Source organism: Antedon mediterranea, chromosome 3 (assembly GCF_964355755.1).
Source record: "Antedon mediterranea chromosome 3, ecAntMedi1.1, whole genome shotgun sequence".
NCBI classification, from domain to species: domain Eukaryota; kingdom Metazoa; phylum Echinodermata; class Crinoidea; order Comatulida; family Antedonidae; genus Antedon; species Antedon mediterranea.
Genome location: NC_092672.1, coordinates 10780498 through 10798401, shown reverse-complemented (window position 1 = coordinate 10798401; position 17904 = coordinate 10780498). Strand labels below are relative to the sequence as shown.

The 17904-nt window shown below is 34.1% G+C and overlaps 1 protein-coding gene across 1 annotated transcript; it reads right to left on the bottom strand.

Moving 5' to 3' along the window:
* Window positions 1-65: 65 nt before the first annotated feature.
* Window positions 66-17011, bottom strand: LOC140044857 (BLOC-2 complex member HPS3-like). The gene is made up of 17 exons (XM_072089544.1): window positions 16926-17011; window positions 15647-15951; window positions 11552-12341; window positions 10048-10169; window positions 9337-9608; window positions 8485-8606; window positions 7965-8195; window positions 7321-7423; window positions 5541-5791; window positions 4723-4891; window positions 4332-4430; window positions 3797-3898; window positions 3292-3381; window positions 2012-2072; window positions 1532-1683; window positions 894-1203; window positions 66-262 (listed from the first exon to the last, which is right to left on the bottom strand). The coding sequence occupies exons 2-17, from the start codon at window positions 15858-15860 to the stop codon at window positions 66-68; spliced, it is 3285 nt and encodes a 1094-aa protein (XP_071945645.1). The 5' UTR covers window positions 15861-15951; window positions 16926-17011.
* Window positions 17012-17904: the final 893 nt, after the last annotated feature.

Here is a 17904-nt window from a genome sequence, read left to right as displayed (position 1 = left end):
GAGGCACATCATAGTGCATTGAACAAAACAACAGTTGCTTTACTGTGCTACATTTACAACCAGATTCAGTAGTAATGGGAACGTTGGGTCATTTCTGTTTTGGCAATAAGATCGGCCGCAATGCTGTTTCTTAACTTGCTTGCCTCTAACCTGAGACAACAACGCTCAATGTAAGGAAGGAAGAACGATATAGCGCCATCATTTGGTAGAACACTCATGAAGACATCATGATTTAGAGATGAAATAGCCAAGTCTAACACACCTATAAAATGATACAAAATAATATAATAACTAAGACGTAATGAGTATTTGCAATGCATTCATACTATAGTTTTGACAAGGTTACAGTATAATATTATATTATATTCAATAAACTATACAGTGACAGCCAGGTCATGGTAAGTTTTTTGGACAGTAGCACATCATACATATTTGTAATACAGCAAAGGGTCTACTTTTGAAAATAAAAGATAAAGGGTATTAAAATACCCCTCATATTTCGTTCTTTTTAAACTTGTTTTATAAAAATATTACACAAATGTACTTGATAAAAGATAAAGGGTATTAAAAGGGTATTATAATAACATTAAAATATTTTGTTCTTTTTAAACTTATTAAAATATTACACAAATATACTTGGCCTTGCAAGTTTCTGATTAAAACTATAGGGTGCTCCTGAAATAGTAATATTTAGTACGACGTTATCTAATATTGTAACCTTGCCCATAGGGAATGCCATATTATCACTTCACATTTCAGTTTCAATACTACTATACACATTGAAAGCCAGTTCATGGTAAGTTTTTTGGACAGTAGCACATCATACATATTTGTAATAGAGCAAAGGGTGAATGAATTATGAAAATTAGAAAATGCATTTTTGAACTTCTTACCTTTTAATATGTTAGAATACATTTTCAAATTGTCTTTATTATCCTTTTCAGATTTTAATGTTCGTATTTGATCAAATAATGTCTCCAGAAAATCAGTCCAAAGACTTGCATCGGAAAAAAAAGTATCTTTCACAAATGCCACTGTTAGGTTAGGGTAATTTTCTAACATTAAATTAGCTGCTAGGCCTGGATCTGTTCTTGATAGACTCAACAGTTTCAATGATTCTAAGCCTATGAAATCCATTGTATCACTTGCTTCTAGTATCAGCTTATGTGGGCCTAGATTTATAGATGTGGTGCACAAAAGAGACTGAAACAAAAATGAAACTAAAACTAAATTCGACATAAAAATGGCAAAAATTTTGCAATACATACAAAACAGTAATTTGAATACGTATCTACATGGTATGACCTACTGTAAATTACTCAAGATGCCAAACCCTGGACCCTCATCCAGAACCTCCTGGACTATTGTTCTTGTACATCCATAACATACTTCACATATTTTGAAATATACTATACATACCTGTATTAATAAATAGCACCCATTTACGATAGAAATTAAAAAAGTGTGGTTTAATTTGGCTATATTCCTTCTGTGATGAATGGTAAATTCATATTGCCAAAACCATATTCACCTGGGCCTTGATGAGGTCCTCATAACAGCAACAGCAGTGGCACTCCTTGTCCATACAATCTTCTGTCTTTCTTGACATCTGACGGCTAGGCTTTCTGATTACTTGATCATTTACACGCATTTTGGAACATGGTTTTCTGAGGGCTTCTTGGCCTGCACGTAAAATGAATAAAAGCAGTAAATAATTATAAAGTTCTCAATAATTTACCTCCGCCAAGGAGGTATATGTTTCTCAATGAACTCTCTCTATTATACAAAAACTACATTCATTTCCATGACAAGAGTTACAGTATTGTTATGTACATGAAAGATTTAAAGGTTTCAAATTGTAAAGCTTTCAAAAGTTGAGAGGTTTACTTTTAAAAGGAAAATCATTCCCTGTACTGCTTTTTCTAACAACATGATTTGGAAATCAAGTAATGCAATGAACTACAGTATGCAATGTGCTCATAGCATCACTGAATGTAGGCAATTTAATTACCTTTGAAGGGTGGAATATCATCTAACCAATCGTAACGACAACTGAAGTATCCCCCGACATCCTGTTCAACAAAAATAATAATGACATTAAATTTTACCGAACTTTAACAATCTGTGCTAATCAAAATATATTCAAGTGTAACTTTTTTCCTATTGAGAGAATATATTGTGCATAAAAAAGCTTATTTAATGCTACTGTATTCTATAGCTCTGTCTACACTATCAAACTTTATGTGACAAAAAAATGTGATGTGCCCATATATGGATGATGTCATATCACTACTACATTTGGGCATATCACTACCATATTTGGGCACATAACACTTTTTTGTCACATAAACGTTGATAGTGTAGACAGAGCTTAAGAGTTGTGATACATCCTAAAATTTCCTTTGGCTGGTGTGAATTTTTAAATATTAACTCTTGGAATGAGGGTGAGATTCATTTACTCCTGGAATGAGAATGAGATTCATTCCCTCCTGTATTGAGAGTGAGATTCATTTACTCCTGTATTGAGAGTGAGATTCATTTACTCCTGTATTGAGAGTGAGATTCATTCCCTCCTGTATTGAGAGTGAGATTCATTTACTCCTGTATTGAGAGTGAGATCTATTTACTCCTGGAATGAGAGTGAGATTCATTTACTCCTGGAATGAGAGTGAGATTTACTTACTCCTGGAATGAGAGTGATATTCATTTACTCTTGGAATGAGAGTGAGATTAATTTACTCATGGAATGAGAGTGAGATTCATTTACTTCTGGATTGAGAGTGAGATTAATTTACTCCTGTATTGAGAGATTAATTTACTCCTGGAATGAGAGTGAGATTCATTTACTCCTGGAATGAGAGTGAGATTCATTTACTCCTGTATTGAGAGTGAGATTAGTTTACTCCTGTATTGAGAGTGAGATTCATTTACTCCTGGAATGAGAGTGAGATTCATTTACTCCTGTATTGAGAGTTAGATTCATTTACTCTTGGAATGAGAGTGAGATTCATTTACTCCTGGAATGAGAGTGACATTCATTCCCTCCTGGAATGAGTGTGAGATTCATTTACTCCTGGAATGAGAGTGACATTCATTTACTCCTGTATTGAGAGTTAGATTCATTTACTCCTGGAATGAGTGTGAGATTCATTTACTCCTGGAATGAGTGACATTCATTTATGTCAATGTTTCCAGAATGTACTGACATAGTATGGTTGGCCCTGGACCCTGGTAGTCTAGTTTCAAGTTTTCAGGGTATTAAATTGACCATCACTATTAAACAATCCTTACAACATGAACATGACCCCTTCCTTTCACCATCCTTGATTGGGCTGGCTTCCAGTCATTCAATCTCTGAATGTATATTTTAACTAAAAGTTCCTGAAATATAAATAAAAAATTAAATGCTGGTATTTTTTTATTTGGGTGAACATCAAATATTTTGTATCAATTTCAGTTGGGTGATCATTTTTGTCTTGTGCAAACTTTCTCATCTTTATCATTTATACACTAATTTTTATTTCATCACAATTGCTACTCTTTTACCTTTGGAATATTTATATCACATCAAAGTTACTATATTCAACTAAATTACCTCTTAAATATTAAAACATAACACACACATCAGTTTCTAAAGTCTAAAAATAAAATTAGCCTGAAGAAAATCTAAAGCTCTGTCTACCCTATCAAACTACTAGTTTGACAAAAAATGTGTGATGTGCCCAAATATGGTAGTGATATGCCCACATATGGTAGTGGTATGACATCATCATAATTATGAAACAAAAATACTTACTGCAGCTTGTTCATGTGAATCTTGTCTATTTCTTGCACTCAGAATTGCTTCTAGGTAATCTCTTAAATGTGTGTTACTAGGATTCTGATATGCTGAGTCTCCCTAAAGAAAAAATAAATCACATTCTGCCTATTTAAAACATGAATCAACAAAAACATGATGTGATATGAATGCACTATAACATTTGTACCCCTCTGGTAGAGGATTCAGTTCAGGTAGACAAATCATTTGTGGTAGAGGAATCTTTTGTGATGAACTCCATCCTTTTTTACGACTCCATTTTTTTAGAGGCCTCCATTTCTTTTGGGACTCCATTGCTTCTAGAGGACTTCATTTCTTTTAGAGGACTCCATTTCTTTCTGGCAGAAGACAGCATTCTGGTAGGGAATCCCTTTTTGGTCGATGACTCCTTTCTGGTGAGAGTTCTAGGTAGAGTTAGACTACTAAAATTGTTAAGTACAATCTCAGATAAACCCATCTATAATTCAATTACTTATTACTTTAATTTATTTCCCTTTAAAGGCAAATCACTCACCTCAAAGAGCTTTAACGTTGTATGCAAGCTAACAGACTTATTATCGTGCAATGCAATCAAAACCTCAATAAACAACTTGGAATTATGCTGTCGCATCAACTAAAGTAAAAAAGAAAAACAATGTATAGAGATTTACTGAACTAAACAAGTAATTTAATTTATTTTAGCTAAGTTGTTATGAAAGGGTCATATAGTAACAATATAGTACTAACTTTACTGTAGCAACAGTCGCCGTAAAGATATACTCGATCCTACATCAGAAGTTTCTATGAATGGTTGGCTATAAGTTGGTGACAGGATCGCTAGTACTGTTTTGATTTTATGATCATTTAGGTAAACACATCAAAACAATAGCAAAATCTACTTTATACGGTATAAAAATATAACCTACCTGTGCTAAAGAGGAAAATTGACCTTCCTTGCACAGCAACCATGGTCTATGTAAGAACACTTTGATGATGTCAACTTCAGATACACTGTTCAGCAAGAATCTAGCCTGGTCTGGCTCACAGAGGCTAAGCTGAATCACAGCTTGACAAATGATGTCTACAGCAGTTGGACTGTTTGTAATGAATTCAATTTATGATAATTTAGTACAAAAAATCATTTTGGCATTTAGTTTTCATATCTGTTTTAGAAAAAAAATATAAACCAAAGGTCTTATACTGATCTGAAACGCATTTGTGTGTTGTTTAGATGTTACACTACATGCTTCTCCCCTAGAGTCATGTCATTGCTGCCAACTAAGGCGCTATTTAGTCTGTTCACAACAGTGGCTGTAGTGTGCTAGTACACCAGGGTTAACTCCCTAATCGTCTCAAAAGATGTACTACGGTTTATAGCGTTTATTCGATAAAACTTGTTCTACCACTAGAACCATGGAGTGAGTGAGCTTCGAACCCTTGCCGATATATGGCTATGTGTTACGGTTCCACTCTCTTAACCGCTCGGCCATTCACTCACTCAGATGTGTTCTCAGAAAAAAACCAGTAAACTTCAGTATTAATTGTTATCACAAAGCAGTCAACAATCAAATGTTATTGTGTATGCACAGTAAACATTTGTTAATATTAAAGATAAATACTAAAAAAGAAAACAGTAAAGATGTAAAATATAAACTTATAAACTGTCAAATCATAATACAGAAGATGGTATAAAATAAAAAAAAAATAAATAAATACAAATATTATTTGTCAGAAATTCTCTTACATATACTGTGATCCATCATTCTTCCTCAATGTCTTCAAACTTTCTACCAGCTGTAGGGCATATTCAAGCGAATAGCCTTTTAATTTAGACTCCAGTATAACACTTGAAAGCTTGTCTGGCTGAGCACTCATGTAAATGCCAAGAATGATCTCTGCAGTAGGTTCATCTAGAGTAACACTCCCTGCTTGGTTAAATAGTTGGTGGTTGAGATAACATAACAGACCAATTGAATTTCCATCAACCTGCATATACTGTAAGAATGATACAATATTTAAAATTTACATGCCAATAAGCAGAGCTCATAGAAATAATATTAGGCTGAAGGCTACAGTAGGTGGCAGTGAAGGATCTTATGGAGAAGTTCTCTACAAGATGGCTGCCGGGCTTGATCGACAATTTTTAAACAGATCAATAACAATAAGAAACACATAAAAAACAAGACATATATTTAGTTTAAATGTATATTATATTTTTTAGATTAACTAGTTCGAGCTTGACAAATGGAAACAATACTTAAATATTGCGCAGCGTAGTGATATTGCCGTGTCTGATTGGTTGATTTGCCGGCAGCCATATTGGAGAAGCTCTCCACAGATGGACATGTTTCGTGATTCGAATGCATTGGAGATGACGGATCTAGCCTTTGGCTTCTAAGATCTTTAGCAGAGCCAAACAATGTACAATAAGTGGAGTCTTAAATTTGTAAAACTAATGATAGACAGTTTTAACTAGGTTTTTGTACTCTCATCCATTCTACATTTATAATAAAACCAAATCATAGGTGATAGGGATTGGCTTGAATTCTCCTTTCGGGTATGTTATGCTAGTCAATCTTTAATGGTGTATTGTTCCCAAAAAACATGAAAAATGAAGATTAATAAAATCAGACCTTCAAAGGTAAAGCCATTTTGCAGTTGAATCAAGTTATTCACTTCCATCATGGAGAAATAATCTCCATGCTTCCATAGATAAACAATTTAATTATAAACTCATTTTGAATATTTGTGGCACAAATGCAAGGGAAATCAGACATACAGTAAGTTGGAATTTTCAAAATTGAGATTTCCACAAATACTGAAACTACATAATCCTAGATTTAAAATGCTGAAAAAAATGTCTTGATACCATGTCTACTGAAGTTTTGGCTGTTACAATCAGTGTTTGAGAAAAATGATTTTAAAGTTAAAAAACAGGAAATGACAGGTACAAAAAAATAAATAGGGCGTTTAATTCAGTTTACGCCTTAGCAAAAGGGTATTCTAATTGTTTTATTTCAATGAAACTTCATACCTTTGTTAATTAACTATTGTTCTATTATTATGAACAATTTTCATTAAAATCAACCCAAAGGAACACTTTCAATTTAAGCATAAACATGATACTGTAGGTTTCTTTATAAAAATCATACATAATTTACACCATCTTTTTAACCAACAACCACACAAATTGTTAAATTGTATTTATTTATTTTTCTCAAAATAGAAAAACACCAAGGTAAAGTAAATAAATATTGTTTTAGCTATCATTTTCTGTAAAAATAAAATAAATGTAATTTTTCAGCCTTTTATTGTTTTTGGCTGTTTCTACAAATCTACACATGCGACTTATGTCCGATTTTGCTTGCATGTGCCACATTTGTTTGCTTTAAATACAGGTTTTTTTTTCAGGTAAATCCTTTTTTTAAGTGTATAACTTTTATGTGACATTAAAATGGCATATTCAACAACAACAAAAATGTTTTTCAGGGGGACAATGATTATATCTTATAATGTTAGTTTACCTGTTTGACTTGCTTTTCATCTTGATCTGTTACTATGCTAGACAATTCTTTTCCAGACATGTTGTAATATGGAAGTGCTAGATGAGGACATTCAGAGTCTGACCTGTGAAAAAAAAAAACACAATCAAATTTACCAATGTATAACTAATCTTTATTTTTGTATTACCAATGAATAATAGGTTTTTTGTAGTATATATGTTTTTTGATTATATTTACTAGGTTGAACTATATAATTGGTTCTCACATTATGTCTGATATTTCTTATTAAAAAGCAATTCTTCATTTTTTAATTTCTATAATTTATTTGAATCGTGGATTGAGCAAAGCTTGACAGAAAGATAGCTAAATGCAAGATTCTAAATGGATGATCCAATATAATAGATATATCACCTCTGAAAGCTTGTATTCTTGTTTTTGCATTGATGAAAATTGTTTGTACCATAACAGCACAATAGTGGTTTTTGATAATTAGCCTCTGTTCTACAAATTTTAGATTTTTTTTTGATTACAAAGTGTTGTATTCCACAGCCTTTGTACAAACCAACCGAGTCAGCTGTCGATAATATCAATTTTTTACTATTTAAATTGCAAAACATCATTATTTTTGGTGCTAAAATGTAGTGAAGGAAATTAAATATTGATACCCAGCATAATGATCTCCAAGTAATCTACATGTCCGCCTGAATCGTTCAAACAAATCATCCTCCGCTCCACTATGAAACATAGCAGACCTCAGAAACAAGTGTGCCTCTTCCAATAAAACTAGATATGCAGGCACATTACATGTCTGGTAACGAAAGGCTAAATCAATGATATCAGTGTACAGGTCAACCATGCGGGCATCCTTCAGAATATAAATTCCCCAACTTCCATCACTGAAAACAAATTAAAGGTGTAAAATAATGGTAAACACTATGAAACCTGCCATTGGAGAAATATTGTTATGAGTAATACTCACCAAAAAAATGTTACTGTTACTTAATTTTTTTCAGTTAAAGTAAACACTAAATTGAATTTTAAACATTTCATAAATTCAGAATACCAACATTTCTGAAAGCCCAGATATTTTTGGCCAGCCCAATTATTTCAATATTTTGGAGGGTTGGCTACTTCATGCAAGTCTTTCCAGTAAACATATCGTATATATGAATGCGATAATGTCACCTCGTGGCTTGTGAGTCTTTTGATAACATAATAAGATGGTTGTCGGACTTTGCCATGTCAAATATACCAATGAAAGGTCGAAGACCGATCAAACTGGGTTCTTGCGAAGCAGGTGGACATGTCTGAAAACAAATTAAAGAGGTTAATGATTTAGTATTTTTGTACAAGTATTCGAGAGTGCTCTATGTATTTGGTACAAGTTTATGTCAGTTGACATTTTAAAACCAATAAAGCAAAGTTTGTAGGACCGTCTATATCATGCTAAAGCTTTGTCTATACTATCAAACTTTATGTGATAAACAAATGGGATGTGCCCATATATGGTCATGATGATGTCATATCACTACCATATTTGGGCACATCACACTTTTTTAGTCAAACTAGTTTGACAATGTATTATACACTAATATCATTTTCAAATCTACATAAATTGTAACAAGTTGTAACCAGGTGTGATTTCCCGACTTATTACATGTTTTCACACACGCATACGCGAACCTTGTGAAATCTCGGGAGGAAAGAATAGTTGCATGCTATTTGATTACTATGATTGATCAGTTAATACCAGGGCAATACATGTGCACGCAATAAGAACTCGGAACATCTCGGAACCAAAACACAGGTGTCTTGTTTTGTGTTTTTTTCTTCCGAGATTTCACAAGGGACCCCTGTAAAATCACGGAAGCTTTTCCACAAAATTGTCTTTGGCTACGCAAACCTGGTTAGGTTTGTTACATTTTGCAGATGTGAAAAGGGTATAAGTCTAATTTGAGGCTTATGGAGTAGAGTAGAAAGAGATTTGAGAGTAACAACCATGGCACTAGGTCAGGATTGAACCATGTAAAGTCTTACATTATCAATGTCATCAATCGTCTCAATGTTTGGTATTGCTGCAGCAAACGATCGTGAAGTGTATGTCTCTAGACCGTTCTTTGTTACAACATGAATCATGTCTCTCCCTACTACAGCTAGCTTCGTGTCTGCTGTGTAAGGATAGGTGGCAATGAGTTGAACGTTTGAATGCACATCATAGAGGGCACCTGTGGTCTGTGTTGAGACAAAGCAGCATAATCCAACAGGTTCTACATTGGAACCCAGACATCCAAAGTCACATTTCAAAATATCTTGTAAAAATCAAATAAACTATTATTAAATATGTGGCAGAGAAAAAATGAATCAGGACTGTAATTTTGTGGAGGGTTGCATGTGAAATTCATGACCCCTGGACCCTTCTGAGTCATAAAATTACTAACATGAATATTGTTGTACATACTGTACACACATTTATATAAGGATAAATCTAATAAATCTAAGGACTAAGTACTTTACTTTAAAATACATGTACATTTGAATATTAAAATTTTAAGAGAAAATTGTTAAAGAGGAAAGAAGTCTCCATTTTTTACACTTGCCTGCTGCCACAACATATTATTATTTTAGCGATATTTTACTTACATAATATGTAAGATTACCTAAAATAATAGACCTATCTTGAGACAGTTCTAAATTGGATACTTTTAAAAACATTATTTTATATGTGAATCACATGTAAGTTTATCATACCTTTGCCAGAAAAAGTTGACTGAAACTGAAGTGAATGTAAAGCGTCCTCATTATTTTCAGGTGCCTCAAACCGACGATAAACTAACGTTGTTAAAACAACATCATTCTGGTCATCACCTAAACTAAGAAAACAAAAAAAAGTTAATCAACTGTTGGAAGTATAAATTATTCAGGGAGGCTTATTATTTTGGGTGAAATTACTAATAATGTTTATGAGTGTAATGGTACAAATAATGACATGAGGTAAATGATCAAAGGTTATATATCAACGAGTTGTTATATAAAACAAATAATGAATGTTTTATTATACAGATATTGACTGCTTAGAGGTTAAATATAAGATTAGACATCCCTGAGGGAATGAAATTATGTTCGAGGGAATATATAATTCCCAAGAACTTAATATCATTCCCGAGGGGATGTCTAATCTTATATTTTACCGATATAAAAGGCGATATCTGTTATATTACATAGCCAACAACAAGTAGAATATCTGCTGGGTCGGGTAGCTAGGCTAGGTAGGCCTCCTTTTTGTATTGTATGTAAACAAGCTGCCCAGACACCTTACCTTTCAAAGAATAATATACAGATAATTACTAATTAATGATTCCTTGACATTAACATATTCACTAGCCTAGGTCGTTTAAATAATAACAGAAGAATTTCCATCAGTAAGCCTACATTAATAATACTAATATTATCAGGTAGGCCAAATAAATAATAATTCGTCTTCTTTCGAGCCGAATCACCAGATGTTCAGTGCGTACCCGTTACTACTATGAGCATTAACCAATCACAAACGGTGTTTCATCACATCTAGGGAGGACTAAAAATAAATGAGCGCGCTATGTTTGCATAGTTTAAATAGTTTAGATGACTAATTTCGTCAAGCAAGTTCCGTGGCGCAGCGCATGAAGCGTTGTTTTGTTATGGAGTGACAATTTCATCGCGAGTTCAAGACCCAGTAGATGACTTGTGTTTATTTATCGGCAAACGCGAGTGTTGCCACACGAAAATTACAGTCAATATCATCGTACTCGAGAATTTATATGATTAGTGACACGGACACGATAATTACGCGAAAATTACTCAGTCAATATCATCGTTCTCGAGGATATATACGATTTACGATCCTCGCAGTGGAAGTCATGTGATGCAGTTTCAACCAATCATGTTCGCGTATTTACATAGGCTATGTAATATATTCGTGTAATGGTGCAAATAATGGCATTTTGCTTCGCCTTGTTGAAATATTACCTTTCATCATTCACCTCATGCCATTATTTGTACTATTACACTCATAAACATTTGATGTGGGGGCGTTTATTCGAGGAAATAAATAAACTATTTGTGAGGCGTTTATTCAAAATGCTGTTCTATGGGTGGGTGGGTGGGGGGAGAGACCTTTATTCGAGGGGGAATTTATTCAAATAAATACGGTAATAAAAGACTTCTATTTTCATATTACATTAGATGAGATGAACAGCTTGAAAAAGAAAAATACCTTAGATTTCCTGGTAAATCAACCTTCAATGGATGACCTTTAACCTTTTTTATTGGCCCAAGCACTTCCATTGGGTCAGAAGACCTATCGATATACATCTCTTCCAGTTTGACACTAGGCAGTAAGCATGTTTTGTTGGTTGATAAATTGTCCAGTTTGACAGCTGCCAGCAGTGTTTCAAACCCTTGATTATGATCACATGAATCTTGGAAACTAGAATAGCTTTCTACGTCATTAAATGACCAAGAAACATAATCATCATCCTCAACAAAAAATGAATTACTTTTGCCAGCAGCCGACGTAATTCTGTCTAATTTCTGGCCCATTTCAACTTCCTCATTTTGTAAATTGTTTGTTCGGTTGGATTTAAAATCAATTTTGAAAATGTGTAATTCATTTTGCGAGATACAAGCTAAATAATTGCAACATATAGCAGAGTTTAAAATTTTAAATCCCATATCAATGTTTATAAGATGCTCAAAGTCATAAAATACTTTGTCGGTTCCCTGTTCACGTAAATGGAACAGGCAAACGCTTGTGTCGACACCAATAGCAATGTTACCCGTTAGATTGCAACAATGTATTGAGTTTGGAGATTTAAACGTTGGTATTTCAATTACTTCAAACTGATCTCCTTTTGTTGTAAGTTTCTTATTTCGTAAGCTGTGACCTGCGACCCTGACACGACCTGGTTGACCTGGTGCGCTTCTAGCCCAGTTCATGTAGACTCTTGTAAATGTGACTAATTTTTGTTTCAGGCTTTTACTTTCTAATGCTGCAACAAAATTGCCTAATATGGAAAAGAAATTTAGAAACAAAAATTTTAAATTTACTTACAGTATTGTACTATACAATAATTATTAACTTGATGATGATGTTTTTAATTGGTGATGTCTGTTCAGACAACAATGGTAGTGGTAGCAACATGTCATGTGATGAAAATTATTCTGATAATAATTATCTATATATAAATTTACGTAAGGGCAAAATTCGGTAAATCGCGCCTTACTTCTAGAATTTTCACTCGATGGTATGTAAAGTTGGTTCGTACTTTCGGTACTGATTTTAACCGCCTGATGTAACCCTGTTTACTAATTAAATTGAGTTAGATAATTAGTTATTGACGATTAAAACGAATTTAGGTTCAACGATTTGCCCCAAATAGGGGTGTTTTCCGATCGTGGTATACACTGTCTAATGAATGTCCGTCTTGAAAAATACCCGCCAAAAAAATGCGAGGAGGCTTCGCATTTTTCTATCTCCTCCTACGATAATTGTTTTTAATAGCTGAAAACCGGTTGAACAGCTAGAGTACACCATCATAATGTTGAAGACAGGCCGATTTCTTTTAAAAAATACTATTTTGATAGATTTAATATACGATTATACAAATGTATTGATTTGCGATGAATGGAACATCCCAATCTCTCAGTCTGCCAGAGTTTGGTTTAACACAAGTACTGTAGGTAAATTTATGAGCCCTTGGTTTAACACATACGGTAGGTAAATATATGGGCCCTTTGAGAATAAACTTGCAATAGGTTCGAAAAATGTTAAAAACCAATTTATATTATTTGAATCGGTAAACAGTTTCCATTTATTATACATTGATAATGAAACATGAAATATTCCTATTTATGTCCCTCGAGGTTCATTACAATTTATATTTAGTAGTCCCACGGACATCTTAGCCACTCCCCCGAGTGCTAAGGCCAAATTTATGATACCCTACTTTCTATGTAAGTTTAGTTACAGTTAGTTCTTGACGATAATACAACGAATTTAGGTTACACCCTTCGGCCGCGAAAACGTTTCTGTACAAATATGATACCGATTGGCTTTATTTCATTCAACAGCGACCATAATCTCGCCAATTACAGGATAGATAAACTATTTTATTATTGATGTGCTTATAAATTAAGACTCATGTAAACAGCTTGATTACATCATTTTACAGACAAACGAAACTTTTTTAAACCTACTGTTTCAATAACTGAGTATAATACTGTATACGTTTTCATAAGTAAGTGCATATACATTTTCGTGTTTTCATTGACGAGATTGTAATAGTAACTTCAGTAACTATTACAGTACTTATTTATTATACGACACAAGACAATTGTATCTGACAGGTACGTACATTATTCTAAAAAATAAGTCTAGATAGATCCCTTAGGCGTCATAAATCACAGGCCAACAAATCAGTACTCATGACAGAAATTCGACCCAGTTTGGTTCACACAAATGTTTACAGGAATTTCAACCACCACAACCGATGATTTGCCCTAAATATTTAGGTAGACTACAGTTTAATTTTTCACTGAATAGGAGCTTGAATTTCCGATTTCCATTTCGCAGAATGTCTAGGTCTATTTATTTAGTTTGGTTCTTATAATATATAAATACAATCAACTTTATTACTGCGGTTCCATCACCACCACCACGTGCCGCCCAATTCCCCGGTACATACATTTCCATTTCTCCCTAATTTCTTTAGTCCAAATTTAGGTTACACCCTTCGGCCGCGAAAACGTTTCTGTACAAATATGATACCGATTGGCTTTATTTCATTCAACAGCGACCATAATCTCGCCAATTACAGGATAGATAAACTATTTTATTATTGATGTGCTTATAAATAAGACTCATGTAAACAGCTTGATTACATCATTTTACAGACAAACGAAACTTTTTTAAACCTACTGTTTCAACAACTGAGTATAATACTGTATACGTTTTCATAAGTAAGTGCATATACATTTTCGTGTTTTCATTGACGAGATTGTAATAGTAACTTCAGTAACTATTACAGTACTTATTTATTATACGACACAAGACAATTGTATCTGACAGGTACGTACATTATTCTAAAAAATAAGTCTAGATAGATCCCTTAGGCGTCATAAATCACAGGCCAACAAATCAGAACTCATGACAGAAATTCGACCCAGTTTGGTTCACACAAATGTTTACAGGAATTTCAACCACCACAACCGATGATTTGCCCTAAATATTTAGGTAGACTACAGTTTAATTTTTCACTGAATAGGAGCTTGAATGCAGAATGTCTAGGTCTATTTATTTAGTTTGGTTCTTATAATATTATATAAATACAATCAACTTTATTACTGCGGTTCCATCACCACCACCACGTGCCGCCCAATTCCCCGGTACATACATTTCCATTTTTCCCTAATTTCTTTAGTCCACATAAATTAATTGTCCTTTATGGAATCCAGTATTGGTTTTGTTGTCTCTATTCTATTCTACTGTATTCGAGAACCATCTGTGAGCACCCCTAGATGGTACGCGAGCGAAGCGAGCGTGCCATCTAGTAGTTGTAATGATGTGAAGCTGCTCTGATGACAGTGGTGGTACTGTAGTCGTGATGATTGATCATTAAGAAGAGGCCTACTGTTTGTGTTAACATACAGTACAGCAGTTAAGATGTGATGACTTCTTCTGATGTTAGTTGTTGTAGATATGGTGATATATATTATGACAATACAGTGATGACAATGATAATTACTGGATAAGAGTAGTTAAACATGGTGACTATTATACATAGAGATAGTGATGATGGCAATTATAATGCAGAGTCAAAGCCACCTGTCTGATTGGTAAAGTTTCAACCTTACCACGTTTTGACAAGACCTTTTGACAACCCCATGGCCTGCATAGGGGATTGTTTCCTCTTTTTACAACCACTGCACTGCACCACTTTAATGCCTGTTGCTATGGCACTGTAATGGAGTTATGCTGCTGGTTATAATGATCAGGATTAGACTGATTAGACAGTTCCATAGCCAGCCACATGAATTAAGGTGGGGCAGTTATTGGCGCAACAAGAGGGTACAATCCCCTATGCAGACCATGGGAATATCACAGGCTTCTTCCAAAAAGTGGTCAGTTTGAAACCTTACCAACTGTATTGGTGGCTAACAGCTCTGAACTATGACAATTTGGCAGTCCCTTTGGCAATGATTTTAAAACTCAAGAATGTATAGTAGGTTTTGATAGATTGAAAAGTTAACACGAAAAAGAAACTACAGTACTTTAAAATGAAATATAATGATAGTAAATTCTTACTATTACCTCTTTTGCAGTAATTTAAATCTGTAACAATGCCAACTGTACTAAAAGTGCACAATAGAGGGCAGCCTTTCTTTGTCATAGTATGCGCCTCCACTGTCTGTCTAGCTGTGGCAACAAAGACAAATTCTTCAGACGAGCATGACGCTAAGGGCTCGCACTGAGAAGTGAACACTTCCTGAGAGGTAAAGTGGTGGCACGAATACACCTGAACCATTTTTTTTTCTCTTTTCAATCACTTGATTTAATTTATTTCTTTGTCTCCTTTTAACTTCTCTTCATCATTTTTTTCTTTGCAAGTATTGTTTCTAAAAGAAAATATTATGTGATGAAAAATTTGGTTTTGTGTAAAAATTTTAATTTGTTTTACAAAGGCCTGGGTATGGAATTTGGGGAATACCGTATTTATTCCAATAAACGCCCCGCTTTGATTATACGCCTCCCTTGATTAATTGTTCCATCCCCCACCTCCCCAATAGAACATCATTTTGAATTAACACCCCACCTCAAATAAATTCCCTTGGACTTTATTTATTTCCTCAAATAAACGCATGTATTACAACAAATTTCTATTTCTGTAGTAGTAGAATACAGAACATTGATTGACATTCCATCTAAAATTTACCAAGCATTTTGATACAATTCTCGATATTAATTGTGTTGCATTTTTTTCATATTTAGGGGGTATTTATTTGATTAAATGCAAACATGTTATCATATTACATTTACAGCCAAAAAATAACGGCTCCCTTGAATAAAACCAAGCTCCGCCCTGCCTGATCAATAAACGCTTTTGGGCGTTTATTCAAATAAATACGGTTAAGACTAGGGTTGACTAGAGGTGGGGAATACTATATACTTTAATATAATAAACCAGAAGGAAGTCCTCCTATATACCAAGCCAAACCAATTATAACCAAATCCCCAAAAAAGTATAAAATTCAAAATGTTATTTTTTGCATAATTTGAAACTGTGAAAGCACATGCAGTTGTACTATAGTATTATTACTACAGTAAACTCTCCCAATACAGGACTCACTGAAAATTTCCCAATTACCAGACGTCCAAATTCCTTTTTACCATTAAAAGCACATTCTGAATACCAGATTTTCTAGAAAACCAGACATATTTAGGCCCAAAGATGTCCGGTATTGGATTGAGTGTATTATTACTAACGGATTTACTAACTAGGCCTAGCTACAGTAGGATATCCAGCCTAGTTAGTTAGGGCCCTACTATAGGTTATTACTACTTTACAATAATAAGTAGGCCTAGTAAGTACATTAATTATATCTTTTCTTCCTCCTTCCACTCAACAAATAAAAGTCGTGCGGCTATTTTGTCTGATAATTTTAGCTACCAACCGTTTTTTTTTAAATATTGAGTACATGTACGGGTACGTGCTTTAAATAAATAGGCCGGGGCCGAATCGTCCTTCCTGGGCCGAATCATCCAGCTACCGCTAGGCCTACTAGCTAGGCCTAGTAGTAGTAGGATGTCAGTAATTCGCTAGGCCTAGCCACATTATATTATAGGCCTACCTCTAGGCCTAGCTAGGCTTGTTTTTTTTAAATGTATTTACTATGTTTTCTACTAAAATTATAATGTTTACGATTAGCGCCCTAAATGTGATGAAAGTGTGTTAAATGCCTCACTTATTATATCAGTTTTTTTGTCGCGATGTCTCCTCCGCAAAAATTATGATATCTCGTCAATTGTCAATAGTGCGCCCGATAGAAGTCACAGAACTCGTGCGTCAACTAGTGTCAGCATCCGTTAACTAATTCTTTTGATAGAAACGTAGTGGCCAGCAGGAATCTCTAATTTTATTTTCATTTATTGTCCTTTGAACCTATTGTAAAGAGTACTGTATACAACATTGAAAATGAATTAATGTTTGCCTAAAACTGTAACAGGTGACGCAAATTAGTTATTCAGGATAATCATTTGACGGTGGTTGACGCTTATACGTCGTCCACGTTGAGGAGGTGAGGGTGCCAAATTTGAATGAAGTTTGTTTACGTATACATACAATACCAAAGATATAGTGAGAGAGTAAAACAAAAACTAGGCCTAGGCCTAGGCTAGGCCTAGCTAGTATTTAGGTCAAAATTAAGAGTGCGCGCTCTTTGTTTGTATGAACGTAATCTAGTCTAGTCTAGTGGTGGTGTATGACGTTGATCTTTTTAAATAGAGTCTTAGGCGTATATTATATTATCACACAATCTTAATTAATTTAATTATAACTAGGCCTAGGCTAG

Excerpts from the sequence above, each read along its gene's own strand:
- LOC140044857 (XM_072089544.1), bottom strand. The coding sequence starts at position 15,860 with ATGGTTCAGGTGTATTCGTGCCACCACTTTACCTCTCAGGAAGTGTTC. Across the intron at positions 7,424-7,964 it reads CTTGGAGATCATTATGCTGG|GTCAGACTCTGAATGTCCTC; the intron begins GTATCAATATTT and ends TTTTTTTCACAG. Across the intron at positions 1,684-2,011 it reads TGATATTCCACCCTTCAAAG|GCCAAGAAGCCCTCAGAAAA; the intron begins GTAATTAAATTG and ends TTTTACGTGCAG.